Genomic DNA, 25,809 nt, shown 5'->3' with positions numbered 1-25,809 from the left:
TCGATCACCTTGATCGGCAGTGGTTGTATGTTAGAAGGTATGGCGGTCTCCCGCTCGGACACGCGGGTTTACTCCGGGTACTTCAGTTTCCTCACACATAAATGACCCTTAACACAAACATTCGTGCATCAAATAACCCCATTGGAAAGAAGCTTTCGAGCTTTCATGGGTTTATCCTTGGTATATATGTATGTATGTTTGTATATGTGTATATACCGAATAAACATTTATTTATCTATTTATTGTAAGATCTGTATCATCGTTTGTGTGTTTTTCCATGTGTTTGTACATACATGTATTAGTAACTGTTGATAAATTATTACAAAAAGTCGTAACAGTGACCTCTATAATCACGAAAAAAAATGAACATAGAAAATATCAGATGAATATCATATTCAAGAATTTATCGATGTGTCAGATCGTTGGTCTCCGGAGGGGTTGCCCTTTGTTGAATAAATGTATATAAGGTCTTCAGAAAATGATTAAAATGGGCCTAGTCAAAATCATCATAAGTATTCACCAACACATCATTTTGTAAACCAATTGAAACTTCTCGGGTTGTTTTTCGGTTTGCCGGAAAGCCCAAGAATGTGCGATTAGTTGTACACCTAATTTTAGTGACTACGATGTTGTCTCGTTCTGGGCGCTTCGTTCTGAAAATTTCCATAAAACCGATTCAGGAATGAAATCAGGGATTGAAGACTCAAACTGGCGGATTTTATTATTCAACCATTATCAAAATTTATTTCTTCTGTAAGATCAAAATCAAGCATCGATAAACAACGGATTTACTTCATATCGTATCACCTTAAGTTGTCATTAGAAATTAAGAAAAGAAAACTGGCTTAAATCTGCAACTTTACCACCCTTTTTCGCTATTTCAGGGTAGTTCATCGAAAACGAAAGTATGTTTTTAATTAAGAAATTTACTAATCTGGTAAGATTCTGGTATAGCTTACTTACTTCACCTTACATATGAAACAGTATTAAAGGTACAAGCAGTAACTCTGCAGCAACCGTTTCGGACTTTATTGGTAAAATGTATGAATTTAGAGGCTTGAATGTGCAGATTGACCTTGACCTTTCCAAACTTACCTTGAAAGCCCTTGGTCTAAAATATCACTAATTGTTGAAATATTCTTGAAATGAAGATTTTTTTTCCATTTTATAAGGTATATTTACTGAGTGATCTTGACCTTTACAATATGAACTTCTGTGGCCATTGTTTGAAAGCCTTTTGCGTGTTACTTATTGGTGTGATGTATGATCAATACCTGTTCAAACATATGAAATAATTTTTTTTTACTGATATAAGGTATATGTTCTGAGTGATCTTGACCTTTACAAAATGATCTTGGTCTAAAAAAAAAGATGGACGGACGGATAAATATGATGACGATTATATGCTCCCCAAAAGGAATCAATAGATAAAACACTTCAAGAGATATTGGATAGATTAACTTTGCTTAAAAGTAGGTCAAACTCCAAAGTCAGGATTCATGGCTCAAAACAAATGTCCTGTCACAAGCAATGCAGATATAACATTAATCCTTCATTACTTAATTGTTTGGGATAGGGAAATGCCACCTCTGAAACCACAAAAGAAAGTTTCTTACATTACAGACTAACGTTATCACTATATGCATATTTTGCCCCACCCTAGAGACAGAACTCTTCCCACGAGAAGTGTTGAATTTACAGTTTTGATTCTTCTCCTGTATGATAATTTAGTTTTACCTTTACATTTACAACACTGGATAGAGGAAGACTTTTGAAAATCATCATGTTTGCCTTGCCACTGTGGTCGCTAAGTCAAGAAATTACAATTTAGTTTTTGATCACCTTAAAGAGGCTTTATACCTAATTTGGAAAGAGTTCCGTCGTCATCAAGATATAAATGTGCAATTAACAAATGGACTGCAATAAATCACCCGACTCTGGTGATCTAGAATAGTTCATGTAACAGGAAGCACTAATCCGGTACAGAAAACGACTGGTTTGATACATACTTGGATAATTTTCTTCCTCCACAGAAGATGTGTCAAATCCAAAAAATCCTCCTGCATCCATTTTGAAAACTCTCTTTAGTACTGGCCAAAGAGTCGTTTTGTATTTTTCAGAGGTCAGCTTTTTGAATGTGACATTGTGACAAACTTTGTCTGTGGTCCTAGTGGGGTTGATGACCAGCAATCGGTCTCCACTCACTATGATGGGCGTATCTAGTGAACAATTAACCGAATGTTAATCTCGCCTCAAATATAGAATTTGCAGTGTACATGGTAAGAAACTCATTAAATAAGATATATGCAAATTGCTATCAAAGTCAAACATACCTGTAAACATCAAACATATGTAGTGTGAAATAAGACAGCAGAGGCACATGGGCCACGATGCAAGTTAAATGGTAAATATCACCTGCCTATAATGATACCCTCTTCTACCTTAAGTTTATGTGACATTGTTTGCATTGCGGGAAGAGACTATGATGTGGAAAAATTACCTGTAAGATGAAATACAGATTTGAATCCTAAACCGAATCGTCCAATTTTAAGGGCATCTTTCTCCTTCACACTGGTATAAATCTTTTTTATGCCTTTCCAGTCATTTTCCGAGAAGACACTGTCATTAAATGCACACAAGGCTGGTCCCTATAAGAAATGTAAGTTTACCATTTTTTGTGAAGATGAAATCTTTACAGGTCGTTCTACTTAACAACGTTTGTCACAATTTATTGCATCAGAATGAAGCAACTTTACAGCGAAGTTTACAGAAAAGCTCCTTTGAGTCGCAGTCTCAGATGAGCTTAAAAAGATGCCAATGAACCACAATGCTCACATTGCATTTACAGAGATGAGAACTCAATAAGCTAGGGACACTGAATGTGTGCAACTGTAACTCTTATTGATCCGACCTAACTGTTGGGGGATCATGGTTTGAACAAAAATTTACACCATAAAAGGAAGTATATATGCAAGATTTGACTATTTGGTCAAGTTACTCTTAGCATATTTCTTTACAAATCCATCTCTATGTTCGTCAAGGGAGCATATTTCTTGATATGAATACATCTAAATTTCCTTCAAGCAATGATATTGTTTGTCAAGGTTGGTGGAAATACAACACTTCTGAAATACCAACAGTTGTCCTAGTTTTAACTCTTCCATGCATTGAGAGTCGAAAATTAGTTGTGTATACACGTGATTAATATAAATGTATCTGTTGGAAGGCGACATAATCCTTCATTTGAATAATTTTGAATCACCTTCCCTAAGATTCTTTGTACCTAAGGTTTGGTTGTAATAAGCCAAATCTTTCTCGTGAAGATGTCAATAAGAGACCCATATACCACATTGCTCTCCAGAGTCAAATTAACTTCATGGGTGAATTTAATTCTAAATATTGGTACCAAATAGTAATCTGACAAGATCTCTTCACTAACATTAGTTAATCAATATAAATATGTTTGATTTGTAATAAAATAAAAATGTTTTCATGTAGATTAAAAAATTTACAGCTTTTATGTTCCTTAAAAATTCAAAGTCTATATTCCACTGTGGCTCATTTGTAATCCTGACCCAGGGCTTATGGAGGAAGATGCTGCATGGTTTTAAAAGAGTCACAGAGTTTTTCAATGAATTACTTTTTACCTACATTAAACAATAGTTATTTGTAAGGTATGCCTGAAAGTGTATTACTGTAGAAATGTGATGATGCAGATTTGTGATTTATACAATATAATCAAAACAGCTTCAACAACTGCAGCAGTACTTCTTCAGGTAACGCGGTTGTGTTCCCATTACAGAGTGACTACCCGCTTCCTGTCCTAACACAGGTACAGCATCCAAGTCTGACCGACTGTATCACCAAAAATGTGAGTTACATCCCTTACTTTATCCACTGTTGGTTATTTTCATATTCACACCAATTTGTATGTGTACCAAATATGAAGAGTACTGGAAATGGTACACGATATGTCTATTTCAAGCTTATGTAGCGTGCATAAGCCAAGTCAATAAATTTCTTTGATCTTTAAAAAATGGCGGGTTGTCAAATTTAGACAATTACCAAAATTTGTCAGTTCTTTCCCCTATTTCAAACATAGGTGGCGCAAGACTCGTTTACGTCCTTTTTGCCTTCCGGTGTACATAAGATTTATGAAAGAGTGTAAGCTTTTTGTAGTGCAAGCAGGGATGAGAGTAGGCCTCCCGGGAAATGAAGCTTAAAAAACAACAACAAGAGGTTCATTGTCATCATACGTATCAGCGACAGCGATCGTTTCAAGTTCTACACAGCGTCGTGCGCCAGAAACACTTCAGTCTTCACTCAGACTTCACAGACGACGATTTTGTTGCAGAAAGTATTTACGGTGGGTTGAACATTTCCTCTGTAGATCAGAATTTTCTGCATTAATGTTTTATGCTGAAATTTTAGTTATTCTTAGTGATACAGTCATCAATGATGTTATAATTCTATGAATCGATCCCCCCTTTACAGACTAGATGTAACCGCACAGGGAAATTTGAGTCATCAATATATAAACGGAATATGGTACAAAAATATATATAAGACTTCATTTAAAAATTGATTATAGAGTTAACCAAGGTCGTCAAAAATATGAATGAACACGGTTTCTAACAGCAGTCTGCCCCATTTCTCCGCCGTCATAACGTTATAATTGACTTTTTGTCGATTTAATCGATTTCTATTATGAAACAGCTAACAACTGTTTTCAACCCCTGGGTCGCATATGTCGTGACACATAATGGCGCGTAAAATATCGAAAGTACGAGTAAATATGCATATCGCAAGATTTGAATTTCATCGCTTTCAAACTAGACAACTACGCTAAATATTTCATTTAAAACACGTTTAAAGTATTTTTAGGAATGAATTTAATTTTGTTTAGTAACATGCGATATGTCCTTCAATGTCGAAACTGTGAGAAGTTAATTGAACAAACCATATACTTTCTAATTTTTCCTGAAAACTGACCAAGTTCAAGAACCTGGGATTTTCTGTAGTATGACAAATTCCTTACCCTAAATTTGTGGGTGAAGTTAAAGGCAATATCGTGTACTCTCAATGTAATATTTTCTCAAAAATGACGAAAGTTCGACAACCTGTGATTTTCTTAAAAAATGAAGAAAATCAAACTCCTTGCCACATTGCCCATCTTTAATACCCATACTAACACTCTGTAGAATAAGAAGGTTATCATTTCAAATTGTGGAATGAATTCGACAGACAAATTATGTAACTCTATAAAACATTTCAAATGAAGTGAGAAAACGTCTGCCAAAAAGGTCTGTAGAAACCGCTAATGATACAATTACGCTTAATGATACAAACTACATTAAGGGGTGCAGTTGCAACGCTTACTGATACAAATTATGGTATTAACGGTCTACAGTATAAACCGTTAATAATACAATCCCCTCTAATGATGGAATTGTATCATTAAGCATTCCATTTGCAGTGCTGTTGCGACACTTAATGATACAACCATAAATTTGCAGTCCAAACTGCTAATGATACAAGTTGTATCATTAAGTGTCACAATAGCACTGCAAATGGAACGCTTAATGATACATTTCTTTTCTAATTCACATTATTTTATATAGTTGTTTCACTGTTTTTCTTCCAACAATTCGTGTTTCATATCCGACATATCGGTAAATCTGTTTCCACCATCAACATTGTTCTTTAGATTTCAAAGTCCGAAATGCAAGACTTTTTTTTTTGCTTTATATGATCGACGGATGTGATTCTTAGACATTCAAAGTTTGAACCAGAATACTCCCTATGCTGTCCTATCATGGCATTGATATAAAAGCAAACGATGAGAATATAGAAATTTTTCAGTAGAAGAGAATGGTAGATAATTGGAATTATATTATTGAAAGTAATGTTGTTAATTTGATTCTTTTAAAAACTCATTATGATTTAGATCCGCCAAATGCGTACTGACCATTTTACTCTAATTTTTGTAATTTCGAAGGAGTTCATCAAAAATAAAATCTTTTAAAGTAAATTCGCAGTAATTACTGATCAGAAAAAATTCAATTATAGTTAACTGATATCATCTGAAAAATTGTTCAGGCAAAAATCAAGAGATTACCTCATCATTCTTGAGTAATTCCTAAGTTTGCACTGGGCTATTCAGCCTTATGAGTTAAAATAAAAGACGGACGCCAGATAAAAGGTGATCTGAAAAGCTCACTTTAGTCTTCAGCTATGGTAAGCTGGCAAGTTAATAGACAACAAGAGAGACTATAGATGAATTTTGATAAGAAAAGCTCACAATTTAAGTTTTTTAGATTAAGTGATAAGATTTGTTTACTTGGAAAATTTTTCTGTACATGGGATGAAAATCTCCTGGGCCTAAATGATCCTCCTCACAAAGCATGACTTTAAAGACACTGGCTTCTGCATCTTCTGCATTCTGCACCAACTCCTGTTATACAAAAACAACAAACAGACGGTGAAACAATTACATCACATCATCTATTAAAACAGATACTGTAAGGCAATCCTTATCCTAAACATTCTTGTGACGAGTAATGTTTGTGATTCTCAACCGGAACAGGTGTCAAAGATGAGCAATGTTTACGAGCCGGCTAACAAATATGTACCTTGTCTTTTAGCAAAATAATTAGTTCCGATCAAATTCTCCTAAAGAGTGAAGCTTCTGAAGATCATAAATATTTCTTGCACACAAAATTAAAGTTGGTTGACAGTAAATCTGAGACAATGAAATGAAACAGTGACTGGATACAATCATATATTGATTATAATGAGAAGTAGGTGACCTGGTGATTAAATGATAAGATATTAGTGGGTTACCTTTGACTTGTGACCTTGAAAAACAATACGCATTTTGCTCTCACCATGGTGATCAATTATACTAAGTTGTAATATCCTGGACCTTACAGTTCGGTTTGTATTCTGCCCACAAGGGTTTCCTACTAGGTTTTCCTACTAAGTGATACTACGACCTGGATCTTTGATCTTGAAAAACAATAGGCATCTTCCTCTCAGGATGGTGATCAAATGTAACAAGTTGTAAATATCTGGAGTTTACGGTTTGGTCTGTATTTTGCCCACAAGGTCCAGAGAGACATACGGATAGAGCCATACCATAATACGTCCCGTCTTCGACAGGCATATAAAAATGATAAAATGAGACGTAGGTTGACATGGTGATTAAATGATAAGAGATTAGTGGGTTACCCTAATGATTTGGTGATTAAATGATACGATATTAGTGGGTTACCCTAATGATTGGGTGATTAAATAAGATATTAGTGGGTTAACCTAATGGTTTGATGATTAAATTATAAGATATTAGTGGGTTAACCTAATGATTGGGTGATTAAATGATAAGATATTAGTGGGTTTTACCCCAATGATTGGGTGATTAAATGATAAGATATTAGTGGGTTACCCTAATGATTTGGTGATTAAATAATAAGATATTAATGGGTTACCCTAATGATTTGGTGATTAAATAATAAGATATTAGTGGGTTACCCTAATGATTTGGTGATTAAATGATAAGATATTAGTGAGTTACCCTAATGATTTGGTGATTAAATAAGATATTAGTGGGTTACCCTAGTGATTTGGTGATTAAATGATACGATATTAAAGGGTTACCCTAATGATTTGGTGATTAAATAATAAGATATTTGTGGGTTACCCTAGTGATTTGGTGATTAAATGATAAGATATTAGTGGGTTACCCTAGTGATTTGATGATTAAATGATAAGAGATTAGTGGGTTACCCTAATGATTTGGGGACCATCTGGATACTGCTGCAGGATGTTCTGTAACTGGCGCCGAATTGGGGGTTCTTCCAAGCCTTCGTAATCGCTATCCCCATCCTCTGAAAAGGGTGACAATTGGATCAGTAAAATTCCGTACTCTACCCAACATATTTAGTCTAACCATGTACAGTACAATACGATTATAGCAAACCTCCAGGCCAGCAAAAAACAGTTTGTTATGTTCAACTTCATTATATCCAATAGCATTTCTGTTATTTTCCTCTCGTAGGGGAATATTTATTACTTCACAATAAGCGTGGATTCGCTATAAGCATATTCATTATAAGCGTGTTTTTATACTCTGAACATGTTGCAATACAACCTTTGTACTCATGTAATTTATCTTGTAAAATGATATTTACTTGTAATGTTACCCCTCTCCTTCTGCAAGAGGTACATGAACCTCCATGATCACACAACAAAATATAAATAATGAGTTGCATGCGATTAGTGTATCTGTCAGAAAACGTAATGTTTTCAGTTTTAGCAATCAAAAGTGATATCTATTTGTTTTGATGTTCTCTCTTTTACAATGTATGACCTTTGGAAACATTTGTATTACTGAACTTTACCTTGGTGAAAGGGTTATGGTTCAAGGTCACAACAAGTTGCTTGGTCATAGAAAACCTTGTGCCAAATATGAATTAAAATATAATTCTGATCATCCACTTCGTGACAGTGAAATTCTAATTTTAATTTGAAGCAAATCATAAATCAGATGGTCCTACTAATAGATTTGACTATTTGCATCGTAAGGACTTAACTATTAAACATGCGCTAATCATGATTTTCATCTTCTGTATCCAACATGATGCAAATCTCGTTGGCTAATTGTTTTTAATTAGGGTCCCTACCATTTTAGACTTGAGGGCTCACTTGAATTTATTTCTAGAAATTACAATCAGCTGCAACTGGAGCATGAGTATGTTTCTATTAATTGTGATTAGGATTGAGCCGAGTTTCTATTCACTCAAGACTTTCCATGTGTAATCACTAAGCACCCCTAATTGTCAGTCTCAGCATTTACAATGACATAACCGTCACACAAATAGAACGTGATGTTTTTTCTTTGGAGACAAAATTCGAAATGCTAAAATGAATGGAGGAGTCTAACCATCCCCAAAACGATTTTGCTGCAAACTTTGGAATCTTCCCAATGCACGTAGTACAGTTACATGTATTAGATATGTTAAGAACAACTGAACACATCGTATAAAACACGTCAGACAGCACGTTGTAATTGCCTGAACTATTACTCCAAAGAATTGGGAAAATGACGATGGAGAAGCTGACGAAATCCTTTTAGTCATAAACGCGAGTTGTCAATTTTCCATTAACATCTATGTTTAATAAAATAACCAAGATATGAAGATACAGAAGACTCTTTGTGTTTTATTGAAAGTTCCTTGAGATGTATTGAATCAACATACGAAAGAAATATCAACATTGTTAATAGATGAAACATCGATCGTTGTTGATATACCTAAATGCTGAGTTGAAGGTCTCAGCAAAATATCTCATGTAGAAGTTTTTAAATAAATTCTGCCTCAACAGCTTGGCTAATAAGGGAGTACGATTGGTGCCAATGGGAATCCGGCAGAGAGTTGGAAGATTTTATTTCAATGTTGTCAATGAGGACCTCTAGACACCTTTTATCATCAACTTTAAAGTACTTGTGCGTAGAATCAGAGTAGTGTTTAACACAGTAATTTTTTAATGATTGATCATAAATTCCGTGTTCCATTTGTATTAAAAAAGCAACTATCCAGGATATCAAAAAGCATAGCCTTTGGAGCCATGTAAAGCGTTGAAAAGTCGTACATTTTGGAAAATGTTTTGTGATATGAAATTTTCTGAAAAGTTTTTGGATTCTTTTTAGAATCCACATTTGATTTATACTACTTCTTGCATATATTATGGTACAATATGTCTTAAGTTTCTCCTTCTCAGTAGTTACTATTTCTTTGAGGAGCAAAGACAGGGGTTTGTTAAAATATTTACTATCCAGCAATGTATCTCTTTTTGTAAGGGATTTTGTGAAGTTTTGGAATTCAGTATAGGTACGGTAACGCTTATTTATTCGTCCCACTGACTGGGATATTAAATGTTTCAAACTGAAGCATGCTTTTGAAGAATTTTGTCTTTTGAAAGGGAACTTGAGTATAAGTTGAGATTATCATTGATTTATTGATTGAATATTGTTTAACGTAGAGCTCGAGAATATATGGTGACATCTCCATATGATTAAACTATTCTCGAGGGACTTTAAATAATATAAAATCAATCAATCATCATCACCTGCATATAGAGTTTATATATCATAAATAATTAGATACGCATGGGCTTGTTCTGCGTTTGATCAATTATTAAATCGAGGCAGATTATTGACAAACAAGTTGATGTTACAGGTTTCAACAGTCTCGTTTAAAGTCAGGATTTCGCAAATTCTATTGTCGTTATAATGATCTAGTTCGCCATTACAACCTATCATTGGATCAAATGCTGTCTGACGTGTTTCATACCGATTGTTAGGCTGTTCTTGGATCACTGACTTCTATTACGGATTATTCCGTTTACCTGATCAAGACAAAAGGCTCAAGGCAAGTGTGACCGGTCGACAGGGAATACTTACTCCTCCTAGGCACCTGGTCCCTCCTCTAGTATGTACAGGGGTCCGTGTTTGCCCAGCTATCTATTTTGTATTCCTTATGGGAGTTATGAGATTGATCACTATTTGTTATCTCCACCTTTCATATGTGACCTAGAGTGTATATCTATATAACATATAGTGTATTCTGTTTTGCAAAATGTGTATTTTCCTGTAGTATGTCTGTGTGTAATGTATACACACCTATTTCATGGTTTATTTTACCTTGCAGTCTCTGTGGTGGTGATGTCCTATCCGACATGGCTGATCATCTACAACATAAAGGACACATCGGGGTTGTTGCTTAATTCACAATTTCAGTGGCCTCCTTATATATTTGAAAACTATTAGCCGAGAATAAACGCAACAATGTGCGAATTAATCTCGATGAATATAGCACGTCTATTTAACGCCTGGAAATTCTTACAGAACTAAATGTAGAGCGTAAATACATTTTGTATGATAAACAAATTTCTAAGATATATTTTGAAAATACATGAGGGTATGAAATGCAACGCTTCACGTCAGCTTACTTTTCATGCAGTGCTAACCATGTGTCGTGCTTCGTGAAACATGCTAGTGTAAATCGTCAACATTTTTAAAAAATAAAATTCATTTCTTAAATATTTTCTCATGTCTAGAAGGGATTGAATCTTTACCTTTGACCCTTTGATCTAAAATCAAAAGAGGACGTATATTTCTCAAGGAGAACTAGTGAAATATGTTTAAAGCCTGCCAAGCAAATAACTTTGAAGATCTTGATCAGACAAAATTTTCCCTTGTCCGGAGAGGAATAGCCTTTGATCTCAAACTCAATGGGGTCAACTTAGTAACAAGGTTGACGTCTATCATGCAAAGGGTTAAAATTATAAGATATTGAGCAGACACCATTTCGATTAGACACTGACTGACATGTGCTTACCAATATGCCTCTTTGCATTACAAAAAAGTCGAACTTCTCAGAAAGAATGTAAAGATTTACATTGCAAAGAGGCATTATTGCCGAAATGAAAGGTTTTTATTGGCCGTTTAACCATCATTGCAGGTTTGATCCCATAATTAGTTCTTTTCACTGATTAAATAAGTAACTGTGTATGCAAAATCGCCGAAAACAGGTTTGTTATTTGGGTACTCCAAAAATGGAGTCTGACTGAACACGTAAAGAGCGGAGACTAACCTAAACTTACACAGAGGGACGATTCAAAATCCAAACTCCATTGTTTAGGTTAAAAGGAATTGTTTTATAAAGCTCCCCTTTTTTTCACATCCCTCCCGACGCGAGCTCGTTAATCATACATACTGGAGGCCCTGCTTTTTCTTCGCACTTTGTAGCAAAATTGATAGGTCTGGTCATGCACGGTTTATTCTGTTTAGGTACTGCTGATCAGAACAGTATTCACCCTATTTAAATATATGGGAAAATAATGAATATTGTTGAGAGACATGTGAAAGTGAAAAAACCATATTATATGAAACGACATACTATACCACACCATATTTACAAAGAGTTAAGATGTAGAGTTACCCACCTTGTACTGATTTTCCACAGACGTCTGCATTTACACATTATCATGATAGTTGTATACTGAAGTCAATGAAGCGATGCTTAGTTACGAATCAAACAATGAAACGTGTGCATTGTGCAAATATGTGATCATGACTTCTTTCAAGCAAGTTTCGATTCTATTTTGAAGAATAACCTGCCTGTTTTTTAAAAATCAGCTTTCGGTTCTCATTCCAAGAATCATGCACCAAAGACCGGCCTAATTAAATCTTACATAGACTTTTAACATGCAAGAAAACACAACTTTGAGATCTTTAAAACAAGCCTACTAGTTTTTTAAATGATCGCAATCTGAGTTTTACTTCAATGTTCCGTATTTTGACGTATTGAAAGACATATTTATTTAGGCCTACATTCCAACATATATTTTAGTACATGAAATATAGGGAGATGTCATGCACAGTTATCTTAATGTTAGTTAATGGATAGATATACTGTATGCATCTATATCCATGGACACATATCGAAGTTTTCCCCTTTTCTGTGTAAATATTCTTATTCATTGATTAAAATGCACAAGCAGCCGATAAGTCCGTCGAAATTAAGAATTCATCAATGTTTTAAGAATCCTAAACATGAGCATATAATCGATCAAAATAATTTTTAAAACCTTTAATAAACATATTCTTAATTATCAAGATAGTACATGTATAACGAATCTGCAGAACGAAGTGTTCGCTGTGGGTGGTAGACTTGAACTAGTTCCTGGATGTATGCAGGAGCTAATCCATGTAGAGCCTTGAATGTACACAATAGGATTTTATATTTCGTTAGATATGTCACAGGTAACCAGAGAAGCGATATGAGAATTGGTGTAATATGCTCATGTTTCTGTGAACGTGTCACTAGCCTGGCAGTAGTGTTTTGAACTTTCTGTAACTTCTGCAAGGATACTGAAATAACATTATAAAGAATCGAGGTAAGCTACTGACAAGCAAGTTGATGGTACAGGGATTTCAACAGTCTCGATTGAAGTCAGCATTTCGCAAATTCTATGGTCGTTATAACGATCTAGTTCGTCAATACAACCTCGCATTGGGTCAAATGCTGTCTGACGTGTTTCATACCGATTGTTAAGCCGTTCTTGGCACACTGATTTTGACTGCGGATAACTCCGTTTACCTGATCAGGATATGGGGCTCACGGCGGGTGTGACCGGTCAACAGGGGATGCTTACTCCTCCTAGGCACCTGATCCCACCTCTGGTGTGTCCAGGGGTCCGTGTTTGCCCAACTATCTATTTTGTATTGCTTGTAGGAATTATGAGATTGATCACTGTTTGTTATCTTCACCTTGCATTATAAAGAAGTGTATTTCCATAATCAAGACGGAATGTAATCAGTGATCTAACAAGTGTCCTGCACGCATCCTACGTTATAAGAGATCTAATTCTGCCGATATTACGAAGTTGGAAATAACATGATTTAGTTAATGCACTTATTTGACACTCCATGCTACGTGTAAATGTGTTGTCGAAAAACACCCCAAAGAGTTTTGATATATGAAATGACGACAGATATACCGAAGGCCAGTTGGTATCTAGGATTTATGTCAACTTTAGAATACATGTACGTATTCAACAAAGTATTTTTTGGATGACTGATAACAAAATATGCATTGGTTTTTTCTCTCTGAAGAAGCAGCTGTCTATGACATAAAAATGCGTTATCTTTTATTGATCGTGAGGAATGCTGATTTAAAGTGTTGAAAAGTCGTTTTGCTGCTGTTGATTTTGGATAAGTTTTGTAATTTCAAATTTATTAAACGTTCTGCAGATTTTGAGAATCAACATTTGATTTGTACTTCTTCCGAATGTTGTATAACAATACATCAGCTGTTTCTCCTTTCACAGCAGTTTCTTGCGAAGTAAGAATGTGGGTTTGGAGAAAAAATTACTGGCTTTGCAAGCTCTAGAATCCAGTAAAGATAGAGTAGCTCATTTCCATTCCTCCTCTTGCCTGGTATATTAAATGTATTAAGATTTTGAAAAACTTTGTCATTTGAAAGGAAACGTGGGAGCAAAGTAGGTTACCAATTTGGAATTAAAGCCAAGTTCGTTTAAAATACTGTTGTAATGATGAGCATTACAGAGACACTGTTAGAACAAGCTAGGTCAGCTAGAATCTTCATATAACCCCACTTTGATAACTTCTGGTTTACTAAATACAGAAAGATAGGCGGTACACGTTTTCCTTTTATTGTGTCTAATTCAATATTTTGATATTCCTCCCATACTTTATAGTTATTCCGACAGAGTCAAGTTCTTCAAGCTCATCGTCTAACATTATATTTGACAGAGTTTTGTCGCCAATCAGAGATCGGGGCTCTAAATTTCCGACCTTTCAAAATAAGCAATATCAGGTCCTCATTTTCAACATGTATATGTATAACACTAGGTGTCTTCCCACTTAGCTAAAATTCTGAAATCTGTACGGGTGACTGGTTTTAGCTAGATGGGAATGGTGCACAGGTAAGGGTGTCAAAGAACAAAGGAAAATAATTACAGGTAACCTATAGTCTGTTTTGTAACACATCACAGGTAATTTTGTTTGATATTGAAATTGGGCAGTAAAATTCCATTTCAAAAGAAAGAAAGATTTGAGATTAATTCTAAATTTTTATACATTAAACACATTTAGATTTAAGGAACATATCAGTTTAACAATGAAACACATAAAGAAATGCAAGTACATAAAAAGGAAAACACCAGTCTAAATGAATGAGATGAGATGCGACATCTGCATAGTCCATCACTTGGATTTCACATAATAAGATCAGAAGGACCCCATTGGAAATAAGCCATATGGCTTTCTTGGGTTATCCTAGGCATATACATTAATTTATTCACTGTGCTCTTAAAGTCAAGTAGCTGTTAAAGTTTACCTTTTTATGTTATGTATTTAACAACTTTTGTTTTAACTATGTGTTCCTCTGTGATATTGTCTTGTATTTATATTGTATATGTGCCTATTCCTAAATAAATAAACTAAAAAAAATCTCATAAACCAGGAGAGAGAGAGAGAGAGAGAGAGAGAGAGAGAGAGAGAGACTTTCAAAATTCATGATGGCAGAAGTAATAAACTATTCATGGTCTAAAACTTTTAGTGTTCTTGAATTATTCGATAGTTTTTTGTTTAAAGTGTTACATAGTGAAAATCATATTATTAGAAATTGCTATGATAAATCATATTACAAATGTGACAGAATGAAAAATTGAAACAAATACTGGGCTTATTGTGTGAAAGAAAAATAGTTTGAGATTGGTCTAGGGTAAATATTTGGTGTGAACAAGAAAATACTACATTTGATATGAAAAAAATTGAGTTATATAACTAAGTTAAAGATTTAGTTGAACACTTTAATTCGTCTTCAAAGTGTATTGTTTACAAGCATGTCATAGATAATTTTTCTTTAGATCGCCATTTGTAAGTTAAAAAAATGAGAGAGGAATTAATATAAGTGCATATGCACTTGTTTTCCAATATAAGAAATTCCAATGTTGTATATTTAACCATGCTCTTGTCTCTTTGAAATAAAGTACAGTTTACACTAAACATATAGGCGGTATACGGACGGAAAATCACAGGACAAAAAGTCACAATGATGATTTTTGCTTAAGAAAGACAAACTCATTTTGTTATAAAATATAGAATGCTTATATTCATACCAATCTTTGTATTTTGTGCATGAATAAAATGATGTTTTTCTTGTTCTTTGACTTCACCATTTATGTAATATCCACAGATTACTCTGCATGAGTTCCATTTTAGGAATGATTGACTTAGCAAATGAGACTCCATACATACTTTTAAGCTAACAATTACAGGTACCCAAATGCATATATAGTTTCTTAAACTTTACAAAAAACAGATATGTTTTCAGATATATATCAAAATCAATATTTTCTTATAAACTGTGACTTTTTGTCCTGTGACATTTTACCCTACTTTCATAACATTTCTAACTGTGACTTTTTGTCTTATGTTCTTATAAAACTGACTTTTTGTCCTGTGACATTTTGTCCTACTTTCATAAAATATCTTATTCTGACTTTTTGTCCATGGTCATTTTGTGCGTGACTTTTTGTCTGTGACTTTCTGTCCTTAATTCATATTATAAGTATACCTTTGTTGTTTAAGACATACATCTTATGAATATGTAATAAAGATTTATAATGTTTTTATATATTATAGGACAGGATAGTGTAATTGATTGATGATTTTACATATGCCTTTCTGTCCTACATTCATATATAAGCATCTGTAAAATCATCAATCAATTACACTATCCTGTCCATGAAAATATACTTATATTTGTGCACCTCTAAACAATGTCATTAATATATTAAAACATTATAAATCTTTATTTCATATTGATAAGATGTATGACTTAAATAATAAAGGTATACTTATAATATATATGTAAGACTTTTTGTCCTGTGACTTTCTGTCCTTAATTCATATAAGCGTATGTAAAAATCATCAATCAATTACATTATCCTGTCCATGAAAATATACTTATATATTTGTACACCTCTAAACAATGTCATTAGTATATTAAAGCATTATAAATCTTTATTTCATATTGATAAGATGTATGTCTTAAACAATAAAGGTATACTTAAAATATATATATACATGTATATGATTTCCTTTCATAGGCCTGACTGGTAATTACAGGTAGTTAGTGTAAAACAGACTATACCCAGGGACCACTCAGGTGTGAAAATCACAGTTTTAGCTAAGTGGGAATAACAATTTCAGAATTTTAGCTAAGTGAGAATGAATCGTATAACAATGTCTGACTGCCTGGACTAAAACTGATGAACTTGAAGGATTCATTATATCTTGTTTAACGTCTCGAGAATTTTTCACTCATATGAAGACGTCTTGAAGGAGGATTTTGTATAGGACGATCGATATCTAGACCTTCAGTTTTACATTAAATTTGTAATGAAAGAGTTTTCTGCAATAGTACTGATATATTTAGACAGGAAATACTGGGTGTAGGAGTGAACATCAGATTAATGTGACATTGATATTTAGCGATACTTTTGGAAGGCAGAAATGGGATGATCCTCTGTCTCTATTTTACCCTGTCCATTGAGTCACTCAACCCTTCATCCTCTTTGGACAATATCCTCCCCGTAAGCCTTCGGTTTTGGTTTTCTTAATGTCGGTCAGGATACTAACTGCATGGCAAATTATTTCTGGGAACGTGCAGCCAAGTATGACGTCAATTCCTAATTAAACTGAAAATCCCAAAGCATTAACGATTGATTGTTGATTGTTTTGATGTTTTCCGCCACACTCAACAACTTTTCAGTTATCTTGTGGCGCCCAGTTTTTAATGGTGGAAGAGAAACCAGATACAATGTACCTGGGAAGAGACCACCGACCTTCCGAAAGTAAATTGGGAAACTTTTTCACTTACCGGCGCGAGCGGAATTCGAACCCGCGCTGACCAGAGGTGAGAGGCCGTGTAATTTTTAGCGCGATGCTAACCACTCGGCCCCCAAAGCATTAATGAGGACGAGAGAATCCACTCATATTTCTCACTTGTATCATATCATAAAAAGAAACATTAACAAGTCTGTTGGGGAAGAGACCCACATTCCACATCGCTCACCTGATCATTGAATTTCATATTCGTGTGGGGAAAATAAATCAAAACGGCCAACACCAACTGTTGACCTGCACCAGCCTCTTAGGCAAATTTTTCAAATAAACTGCTTGCTACAATGATAAAATGTACCTCCATGTTTTCAAGAGACTGATTATATAAACTAACTACAGTGGAGCCTCGGTAATCCGGACGACATTAATCTGGACGCTTCACCTTCCGGATGGTTTTTCTAAGGAACGGAACTTTTATACGTTATTTTGCATCATTATTCCGGAAATTCGCGTTCTGGATCCGGACGGTCATTTTTTACTACAAAACGTTAAAATGCATTTCAAATTGTACCGTTAATCCGCACGGTATTTTTTTTAGGGAAGGTCTGTGTCGGACAATTTTAGCAAGGCGTAAATCATAAAGAAAACAAACCAAACTGTCTAATTGAAGCGATTACCTGTACCCTGTCAACACCTCCCTTTAATTAGGTGGTGTGTGATGATACGTCAGTTAGATAGGACGTACCGATCAAGACATTGTATTGAAGTAAAAGTGTGATTAAATGTTTGAAGTGTAAATGATTATGTTAGTTACTAATGATTCATTTACTAATAGTTAAATAAAATGCTTCATTATTTGTTTTAGTGCATACGGTACACAGTTTTGCATATTTATTTGTAGTGCTAATATACATGTACAATGTAAGCATATGCAAATACACTGCACACGTACAGCTGAATTTTAGTGCTTTGAAATCCATAATTTATTTACTAATGCAAATGGTTAAATCCAATGATAGAATGTGTTGAATTCATTATGTATGATTGTATCAATAAAGTAAGCGTATTAGTTACTTATGTAAAGATAGAAAATATGCGATTCAGTTATCCGGACGCTTCATTTATCCGGACGATTTTACTGGGAACCAAAGTGTCCGGATTAACGAGGCCCCACTGTATTGTGTAAAAACCCTTATTGTAATCACATTCTGGACCACGTCATGGTCTGAATGTACGATACAGTCCATGGACAGATACATCTCCCCACCCCTGGTTAACTTTAACAGTCCAGTGGCAGATACAGAGGGCGCTACATCTTCCAACCCCTGGTTAACTTTTACAGCCCTCATCCTTGAAAAGATTCCGAATCTGTGGAATTCAGCTTTCATTTCAGTTTAAGGTAAACTTAGTCCACAGATTCTTTTTTTCACTCTAATTTTTATACTTCTTTTTTGGCCTTTTGAAGGGGGGTGGGGGTGGGGGTGGGGTGGGGGGTTATGGTTATCCATTTCAATAAACGTAAATAACCAGAGTTTATACATAACAGACTTCAGACTAGATCAGAAAAAACCCTTTCACAAGCCAAAAGTCCAGGTGAGCTAAAACACAGATAGTGACAAACTCTACATGTAGGAGCTATATAAATTTTATCTATAATTATTATTTTATTTATTATTATTATGATTTTATTTATTATTTTATTTATTCATTATGATTATTATCATGTATCCCAGAATAATACTATATGTAAAAATATACAGATTCCTAAACACAGTTCAAAATTTATATCAAAGTACATAACAACATCTGCATCAAAAGATGAAAAGTAACTACACTAAACCTCATTATACCTACAGATGTTAGAAGGATGTACAAACACTGTTATATGCTAAATTTAGAACATAGGTGAACACATCACACCACTTCCTGTGTTAATCTAAATAATATTATGTAAAACATTACAACTTACTGTTTTACAATTGATTATCAAAAATCGCTCCACAAATACTGATTATATTAGTCAAGATGTGTTTAATGAGTTTTGATACAAGATAATTTAAGTTAAGAGAAACTTTTTCCTCTAAAACAAGCACATATTTTACATTTATAATGATTGTGTTATTTTTCCGCAGAGAGAAAAACATGTTCGACATAGTGTTACTGCCAATAAATATCTTAGGTTAGTGTATCAAGCCTTAATCACATTATATCAAAAGACCCAAGACATAGATTCAGTAACGTTATATAATAGTACTGTCCCCTTACACAATCTATTTCAGTTGTTGGTACATGTATGCAAGGTGAAGATAACGAACAGTGATCAATCTCATAACTATCTATTGCAACGAAAGTTAAAATAGCAATAGTGTTTATAGTACAAAAAATTAGGTTTTCCCATTGGTTGTGAACACTATGATCATAGGTCCACCATCCATATCCAACAAGTATAATGACACTTATAATTAAAAAGGTCATCATCCCAAACAGTTTTCACATTCCTCAATCACTCTCGCTGCAATTTCTACAGCTGCCTCCGCCTGATGACGGGTAAACTGGTCCCCGGGTATCTGTCCACCGTTGGGGTATCTCATTGTTGTGTGAAGATTAGTGACGCTGTTAGAAAACTGTTTCACAAAAGGTTGAACGGATCCTGATGAGGATGAAGCCGATGACAAGGTCGACAAATCATGGGTGGTCTGTTGTCTGGAGGCAATATTGGCATCCTCACCATACAACATAGCTTTAAGTGTTTTCTCACACGACTGAAATAAAAAAAAAAATGTCATTGAACCTAAACATCATTGGATCCTCTGCCAATGCTATTTTCTATAGACTACATCAATATAATTTTGACCCATGGCCACAGATTCAGTAAGAAATTTTTTATGGTCATCATAATGTGTCAAGAACCAAGAATTTCGCACAGTAAAACTGATGTCTCCCTTTCCATTTTCCATAGTTTATGTGGGATCATCTTTACAGTGAAAAATTAAGACTTACGGTACTCAACATTCGCCTGTTTCTATCTGTGCTTCGATAATAAATCAAACTCATCAACACACCAAATATCAAAGGTCTATTTCAAAAAGCAAAAGTTATGATACAATTAATGATACTTCAATAAATAATCCAAAAGTAATGAAGAAATTATTACATATCATGGATGACTTAAAACTTCTAGATTATTTTAGAATTTTGAATCCTGATAGACAGGTTTATACATGGCATAAAAAGACACCCTTAAAACAGGGTCATCTAGATTACATTTTAATCTCTGAAAGTTTGTCCAATTCTGTGGAAACATACTCAATTAAACCTGGTTATAGATCAGATCACTCCATAGTTGTCGTAGAATTCAAATTTAACTCTTTTAAAAGGAGATGTGGACTTTGGAAATTTAATAATAGTCTTCTTTCAGATAAAGAATATGTACAGAAAGTCAAAGAAACTATTCATAAAGTCTGTAGACAACATATTAAAAGTGACATGGATAACACAAGATCTATTGATGATAGTATACTATTAGAGGTTTTACTTATGGAAATAAGGGGTGTTAATGTTTCATACTCTTCCTATAAGAAAAAAAACAACAAAGGGCAAAACAAGAAATGTCTCTACTTGAAGAAAAAGGTAACTTAAAAACTGAAGAAAAAATAGACTTGCATCTTATTGAAGAAAAGAAGTTAATTTTAGAAAACTTGAAAAAAAAAAAAAAATGGAAGGCCATATCATGAGATCTAAAGCTAGATGGATAGAGGAAAGGGAAAAACCCACAAGTATTTCTGCAATCTGGAAAAATGCAATTATTTGAATAAAACTATTAAAAAATTAGAAGTTGAAGGAAATGGTATGATCTATGACCAGGCGGATAAACTTAATGAAGTTAAATGTTTTCACCAAACTCTATATACAAATAAAGATTCAGAATAAAGAATATGAATAAAGAATAAAGAATATTTAAAGAAAAGGGTTTCTCTCTACTCAATTCAATATTGAGAGGGGCTGTAGACAAGGCAACCCTGTTGCACCTTATCTGTTCTTCCTTTGTGCAAAAATTCTTGCAATTTTAATCAGACAAAGTAAGGATATAAAATGCATTGTGATATGTGATAAGGAAAACAAAATAAGTCAATATGCAGATGATACATCACTTGCTCTTGATGGGACACTTAAGTCACCTAAGTCACTTTTTACAGCGTTTAGATACCTTATATTGTTTCTCTAAACATTCTGTTTTTTTTGGTAAACAGCTCAAAAACAAAATATTGTTTGGATCGGATCTAAAAAGTTTTCAAATCAGATCTTTCATCATGCTAGATGGAAACATGATTGGGGTTCAACAACTTTTAACTTATTAGGTATTAACTTTTCAGTAGACTTACAACAAATTACAGATTCAAACTACAACATACAGATTCCTAAAATAAAGAACATGCTACAACATGGGAAAAGACGAGTTCTAACAACAATTGGTCGGGTTATAGTGGTTAAAACAATAATTATTACGAAAATAAACCATTTATTTCTATCACTTCCAACACTGAAAAAGGAGATAATTGAATAATTGAGTAAAGATATTTTTGAATGTATTTGGAATGGAAAATGTGACGAAGTAAAACGTTCTAATGTAACTCAAGACCACCAACATGGAGGTCTAAAAATGGTGAACATCAGAAATTTTATCATGTCTTTAAAATGTTCATGGTTGAAAAGGTGGGGAAAAATCCTGGGAGATATTTTTGAAGCAATTAAGGGTCATGATTTTGTGCACAAATTACTTGATTTTGGAGATGCATTTATCTCTGAATGTGTTATTCCAGAAAACAATATTTTTTGGCAAGATGTTTTTAATTCTATGCTCCATGTAATAGAATCCTTTGACAAACATTTCTACAAGGAAACCTATCCCAGCATTCCTGTGTGGTATAATTCAAATATTAGAGTTGGCATAAAAATATGTTTATCAAAAGCTGGTATAAAAAAGGTGTGGAACTGATCAGCAATTTCCTAGATGACAAAGGGAATCTTTTATCACATAACTTTTTTCAACAAAAATTTGATATCCAAGTTTGTATATTACAATATAACAGTGTATTGAGTGCAATTTCAACTTATCTGAAATTGTTTGAAAACAAAGGTTTAATCAATAGGTCTTTTACACCTTTTAACCCATTATCAATCAGGATATAGAGCTCACGGCGGGTGTGATCGGTCGACAGGGGATGCTTACTCCTCCTAGGCACCTGATCCCACCTCTGGTGTGTCCAGGGGTCCGTGTTTGGCCAACTATCTGTTTTGTATTGCTTATAGGAGTTGTGAGATTGATCACTGTTCGTTATCTTCATCTTTCATTATAAACCTTTGATTTTGCAAACTAAATGTACTAAATCTGTTTACAAACGGTTAAATGTAAACCATGATATACCTACTTCTGTGTCAAAGTGGAACTTAGAACTGGTAGCTTATGGAATAGAAATATGTGTTACGGATGTTTTTTCTGTATGCAAGGTTAAGATAACGAACAGTGATCAATCTCATAACTCCTACAAGCAATACAAAATAGATAGTTGGGCAAACACGGACCCCTGGACACACCAGAGGTGGGATCAGGTGCCTAGGAGGAGTAAGCATCCCCTGTTGACCGGTCACATCCGTTTTAAGACTACCAAGGACTCTACTATCCAATGGTTACAATACAGAATACTTCATAGAATTCTGCCTGTCAATTATTATCTTTAATCAAAGGCCTGAAGGGCCTGAGAGTCGACTCGCACTGCATCGTCAACAGGAATAGGTAATCTTGAAGGAGCAAGATAGTAATCAAGGATTTATAATTTAATGCATCATGCCTGTGTAAAGTGACTAAATTCGACTAAGTCATGACCATTGTCATTTACATTACATGTACATATCCAACATGGATATAAAGAGTCATTGCTAACTGATGATTGTGCTAAACAATCCATGATGTACAAATGCTAAGAATTGGAGGAAAATCATTATGTAGTCATATAATACTTTGTATCACAACAGAAAACCCTCAAATAAGCACCACAGTGGTTGTAAGAAGATACCATCCTACAAAAAAGTTTAGCAAATCAATTGCCTGAGCTTAAACTTTAGTCAATGTTACAATGACTATGCAGTTGACATATGTAAGAAACATCGCCGCTTTAACTGTACTGACTCTCCGTGCATCAAAACAATAAAGAAAACAAGAAATGTTTGTCAAACAATACAAACATACAACAATACCCCCCCCCCCCCCAACGTGGTGCAGAATTGAAAAGGGTTATGCACATGCATCATTTAATTAATAATAGTACCAAACCGATTCACGTCAAGATGTTGAGTGGGAAATATCTTCCTATATCCAGAATGGATTGACCCTTGGCCTTTGACCATGTGACCAAAAATAAACAGGAGTCATCTACTCCATAGGATGTACCAGTGTACCAAGTTTGGTGTCAATCAAGCTACTGATTCTTGAAATATAGAAGACAATATATTACTATGTCCAGTTTGAGCCTTGATCTTTAACCATGTGACCTCAAAATCAATAGGGGTCATCTACTTCGTAAGATGTACCAGTGTTCCAAGTTTGATGTCCGTCAAGTAAAGGATTCTCGAGATATTGAGTGGATAGTATATTCCTATGTCCATTTTGACCATTGACCTTTCACAACGTGGCCTTAGAATCATTAAGGGTCATCTACGCCTTAGGATGTACCAGTGTACCAAGTTTGATGTCTGTTATGCAAAGGGTCCTCAAGATATTGAACGGACAGTATATTCCTATGTCCAGATTGGACTGACTCTTCACCTTTTGACCTAAAAATCAATAGGGGTCCTCTTCTACTCATAACCAACCAGAATTTGAAATATCATAACGATCAAGTGAATGGTTCCCAATATATTGAGCGAACATGTGGTCTGCCGACCGAAAGTGCATAGCAACCCCCCTTTTCTTCTTTGAAAGGGGGCATAAGTAATTATTTACAGAATCTCATATACAGTCAATGGTGACATCTCCATATGAGTGAAATATTCTCCACAGGAACGTTAACTAACATTCATTCAATCAATCAATCAATCATATACTGTCACATGAATTTAGAAATATGACTGAAATGGGTTTTCGTACTTCGGAAAAACGTAAATACCGACTATTACAATGACATTAATGGGCTTTCATAATTCTAGATAAAAATTACAATCGGGATAATGCATTATGCTTATTAATTTACACTCGTATTTAACCAAATACAATATGCACTTTTTAATCTTTTTATGAGAAGGGACACATACTACATACCACTAAAGGTTTTTGACTCATTTTGTTTTAGTCAATGCAATCTGCACTTAATTCTTCGCCGTGTTGTTTACTTAATTGTTTAAAAAAATATCTTACACCCTGTAACTAATTAATATGAAACAGCCAATAAAAATTTATCATCGTGCAATTTTTTAAACTGCCATGATATTATGATACCGTGACTAGCACATGCTTTGTGTACATGTCCTTTGTCACTTGATTTTGTCATATTTCTGCATATTGCATGTTTGTCATGGAATATGCGAATATATTTTTAGTTTTAACTTTCCTTTTGCAGTAAACGACTGATGTACTTACCCATGGCGAAATTTTAGATTCTTCATTTAGTACCAATTAAATCACTGGCTTTGATTATTGGGTCATTATTCGAAGGTTGGGTGATATTTTGATTTTAAAACATTGAAAGCTCGCATCGGCTATTTAATGTATATTACAAACTCTCGTGCTTTGTTGAAATTAACATTATTTCCCCGAAAATACTGCTATGTAGTGTGTATAATTATAAGGACAAGATTGCCGTTTTCTTAAAAAAAACCAAACAAATTTGCTGCACTGTATACAAATTGTAGTGCATGCTTTTTTGAGAACCTGAATTATTTCCATAAAGATTTCTCGTGAAGTTAAATGCGATTGTACATACGAACAATGGTATTTCCACAAGTTACAGGCCCCAGAAGGGGATGCGTATTAAATATATTCGGCAAAATACGGTAAATGTGTTTATCTGACTGTAGAATAGTCTGAAGCGAAAACATAAAAAACTGAACGTGCGTTCCTCTTTCCCGTGGGGATCCGGGTTAGAATTGGTCGTCAGTACTCTCTTGCTTGTCGTAAGAGGCGACTAAATGGGGCGGTCCTTCGAACGAGACCGCAAAAAACCGAGGTCCCGTATCACAGCAGGTGTGCCACGATAAAGATTCCCCCCTGCTCAATGGCCATAAGCACCGAGCATAGGTCTAAATTTTGCAGCCCTTCACCGGCAGTGGTGACGTCTCCATGAGTGAAATATCATTGAGCGGGACGTTAAACAATATTCAAT

At 34.5% G+C, this 25,809-nt stretch overlaps 2 protein-coding genes and 1 long non-coding RNA gene across 6 annotated transcripts in view; 1 reads left to right on the top strand and 2 right to left on the bottom strand.

Moving 5' to 3' along the window:
- LOC125670898 (sacsin-like) overlaps positions 1-12,158 on the bottom strand; it is a 30,108-nt gene extending 17,950 nt beyond the window's left edge. Inside the window, exons 1-7 of one of the 4 annotated variants that reach the window (XM_056163937.1) lie at positions 12,004-12,158; positions 11,652-11,875; positions 10,700-10,746; positions 7,786-7,886; positions 6,341-6,454; positions 2,501-2,648; positions 2,010-2,219 (exon numbers count right to left, since the gene is read on the bottom strand). In XM_056163937.1, the coding sequence (XP_056019912.1) occupies positions 2,010-2,219; positions 2,501-2,648; positions 6,341-6,454; positions 7,786-7,886; positions 10,700-10,736 (610 nt within the window). In that variant the 5' untranslated portion in view covers positions 10,737-10,746; positions 11,652-11,875; positions 12,004-12,158. Of the gene's footprint in view, positions 1-2,009; positions 2,220-2,500; positions 2,649-6,340; positions 6,455-7,081; positions 7,188-7,785; positions 7,887-10,699; positions 10,747-11,651; positions 11,876-12,003 lie in introns of those variants that run through there. The other 3 variants (XM_056163936.1, XM_056163935.1, XM_056163939.1) reach the window with 3 other exon arrangements.
- LOC130054389 (uncharacterized) lies at positions 4,126-11,094 on the top strand. Its single transcript, XR_008802702.1, has 2 exons — positions 4,126-4,366; positions 10,707-11,094. It is a non-coding gene; the product is annotated as an uncharacterized LOC130054389 (long non-coding RNA).
- Positions 12,159-18,930: 6,772 nt separating the features above from the next.
- Positions 18,931-25,809, bottom strand: part of LOC130053873 (sacsin-like) — a 52,871-nt gene continuing 45,992 nt past the window's right edge. Inside the window, exon 10 of the mRNA XM_056161505.1 lies at positions 18,931-20,196. Within this exon, the coding sequence (XP_056017480.1) occupies positions 19,909-20,196 (288 nt within the window). The 3' untranslated portion in view covers positions 18,931-19,908. The remainder of the gene's footprint in view (positions 20,197-25,809) is intronic.

This window comes from Ostrea edulis, chromosome 4 (genome assembly GCF_947568905.1).
Source record: "Ostrea edulis chromosome 4, xbOstEdul1.1, whole genome shotgun sequence".
NCBI classification, from domain to species: Eukaryota; Metazoa; Mollusca; class Bivalvia; order Ostreida; family Ostreidae; genus Ostrea; species Ostrea edulis.
The sequence above is the reverse complement of the archived record's forward strand: the minus strand, read 5'-3'. Positions and strand labels throughout refer to the sequence as shown.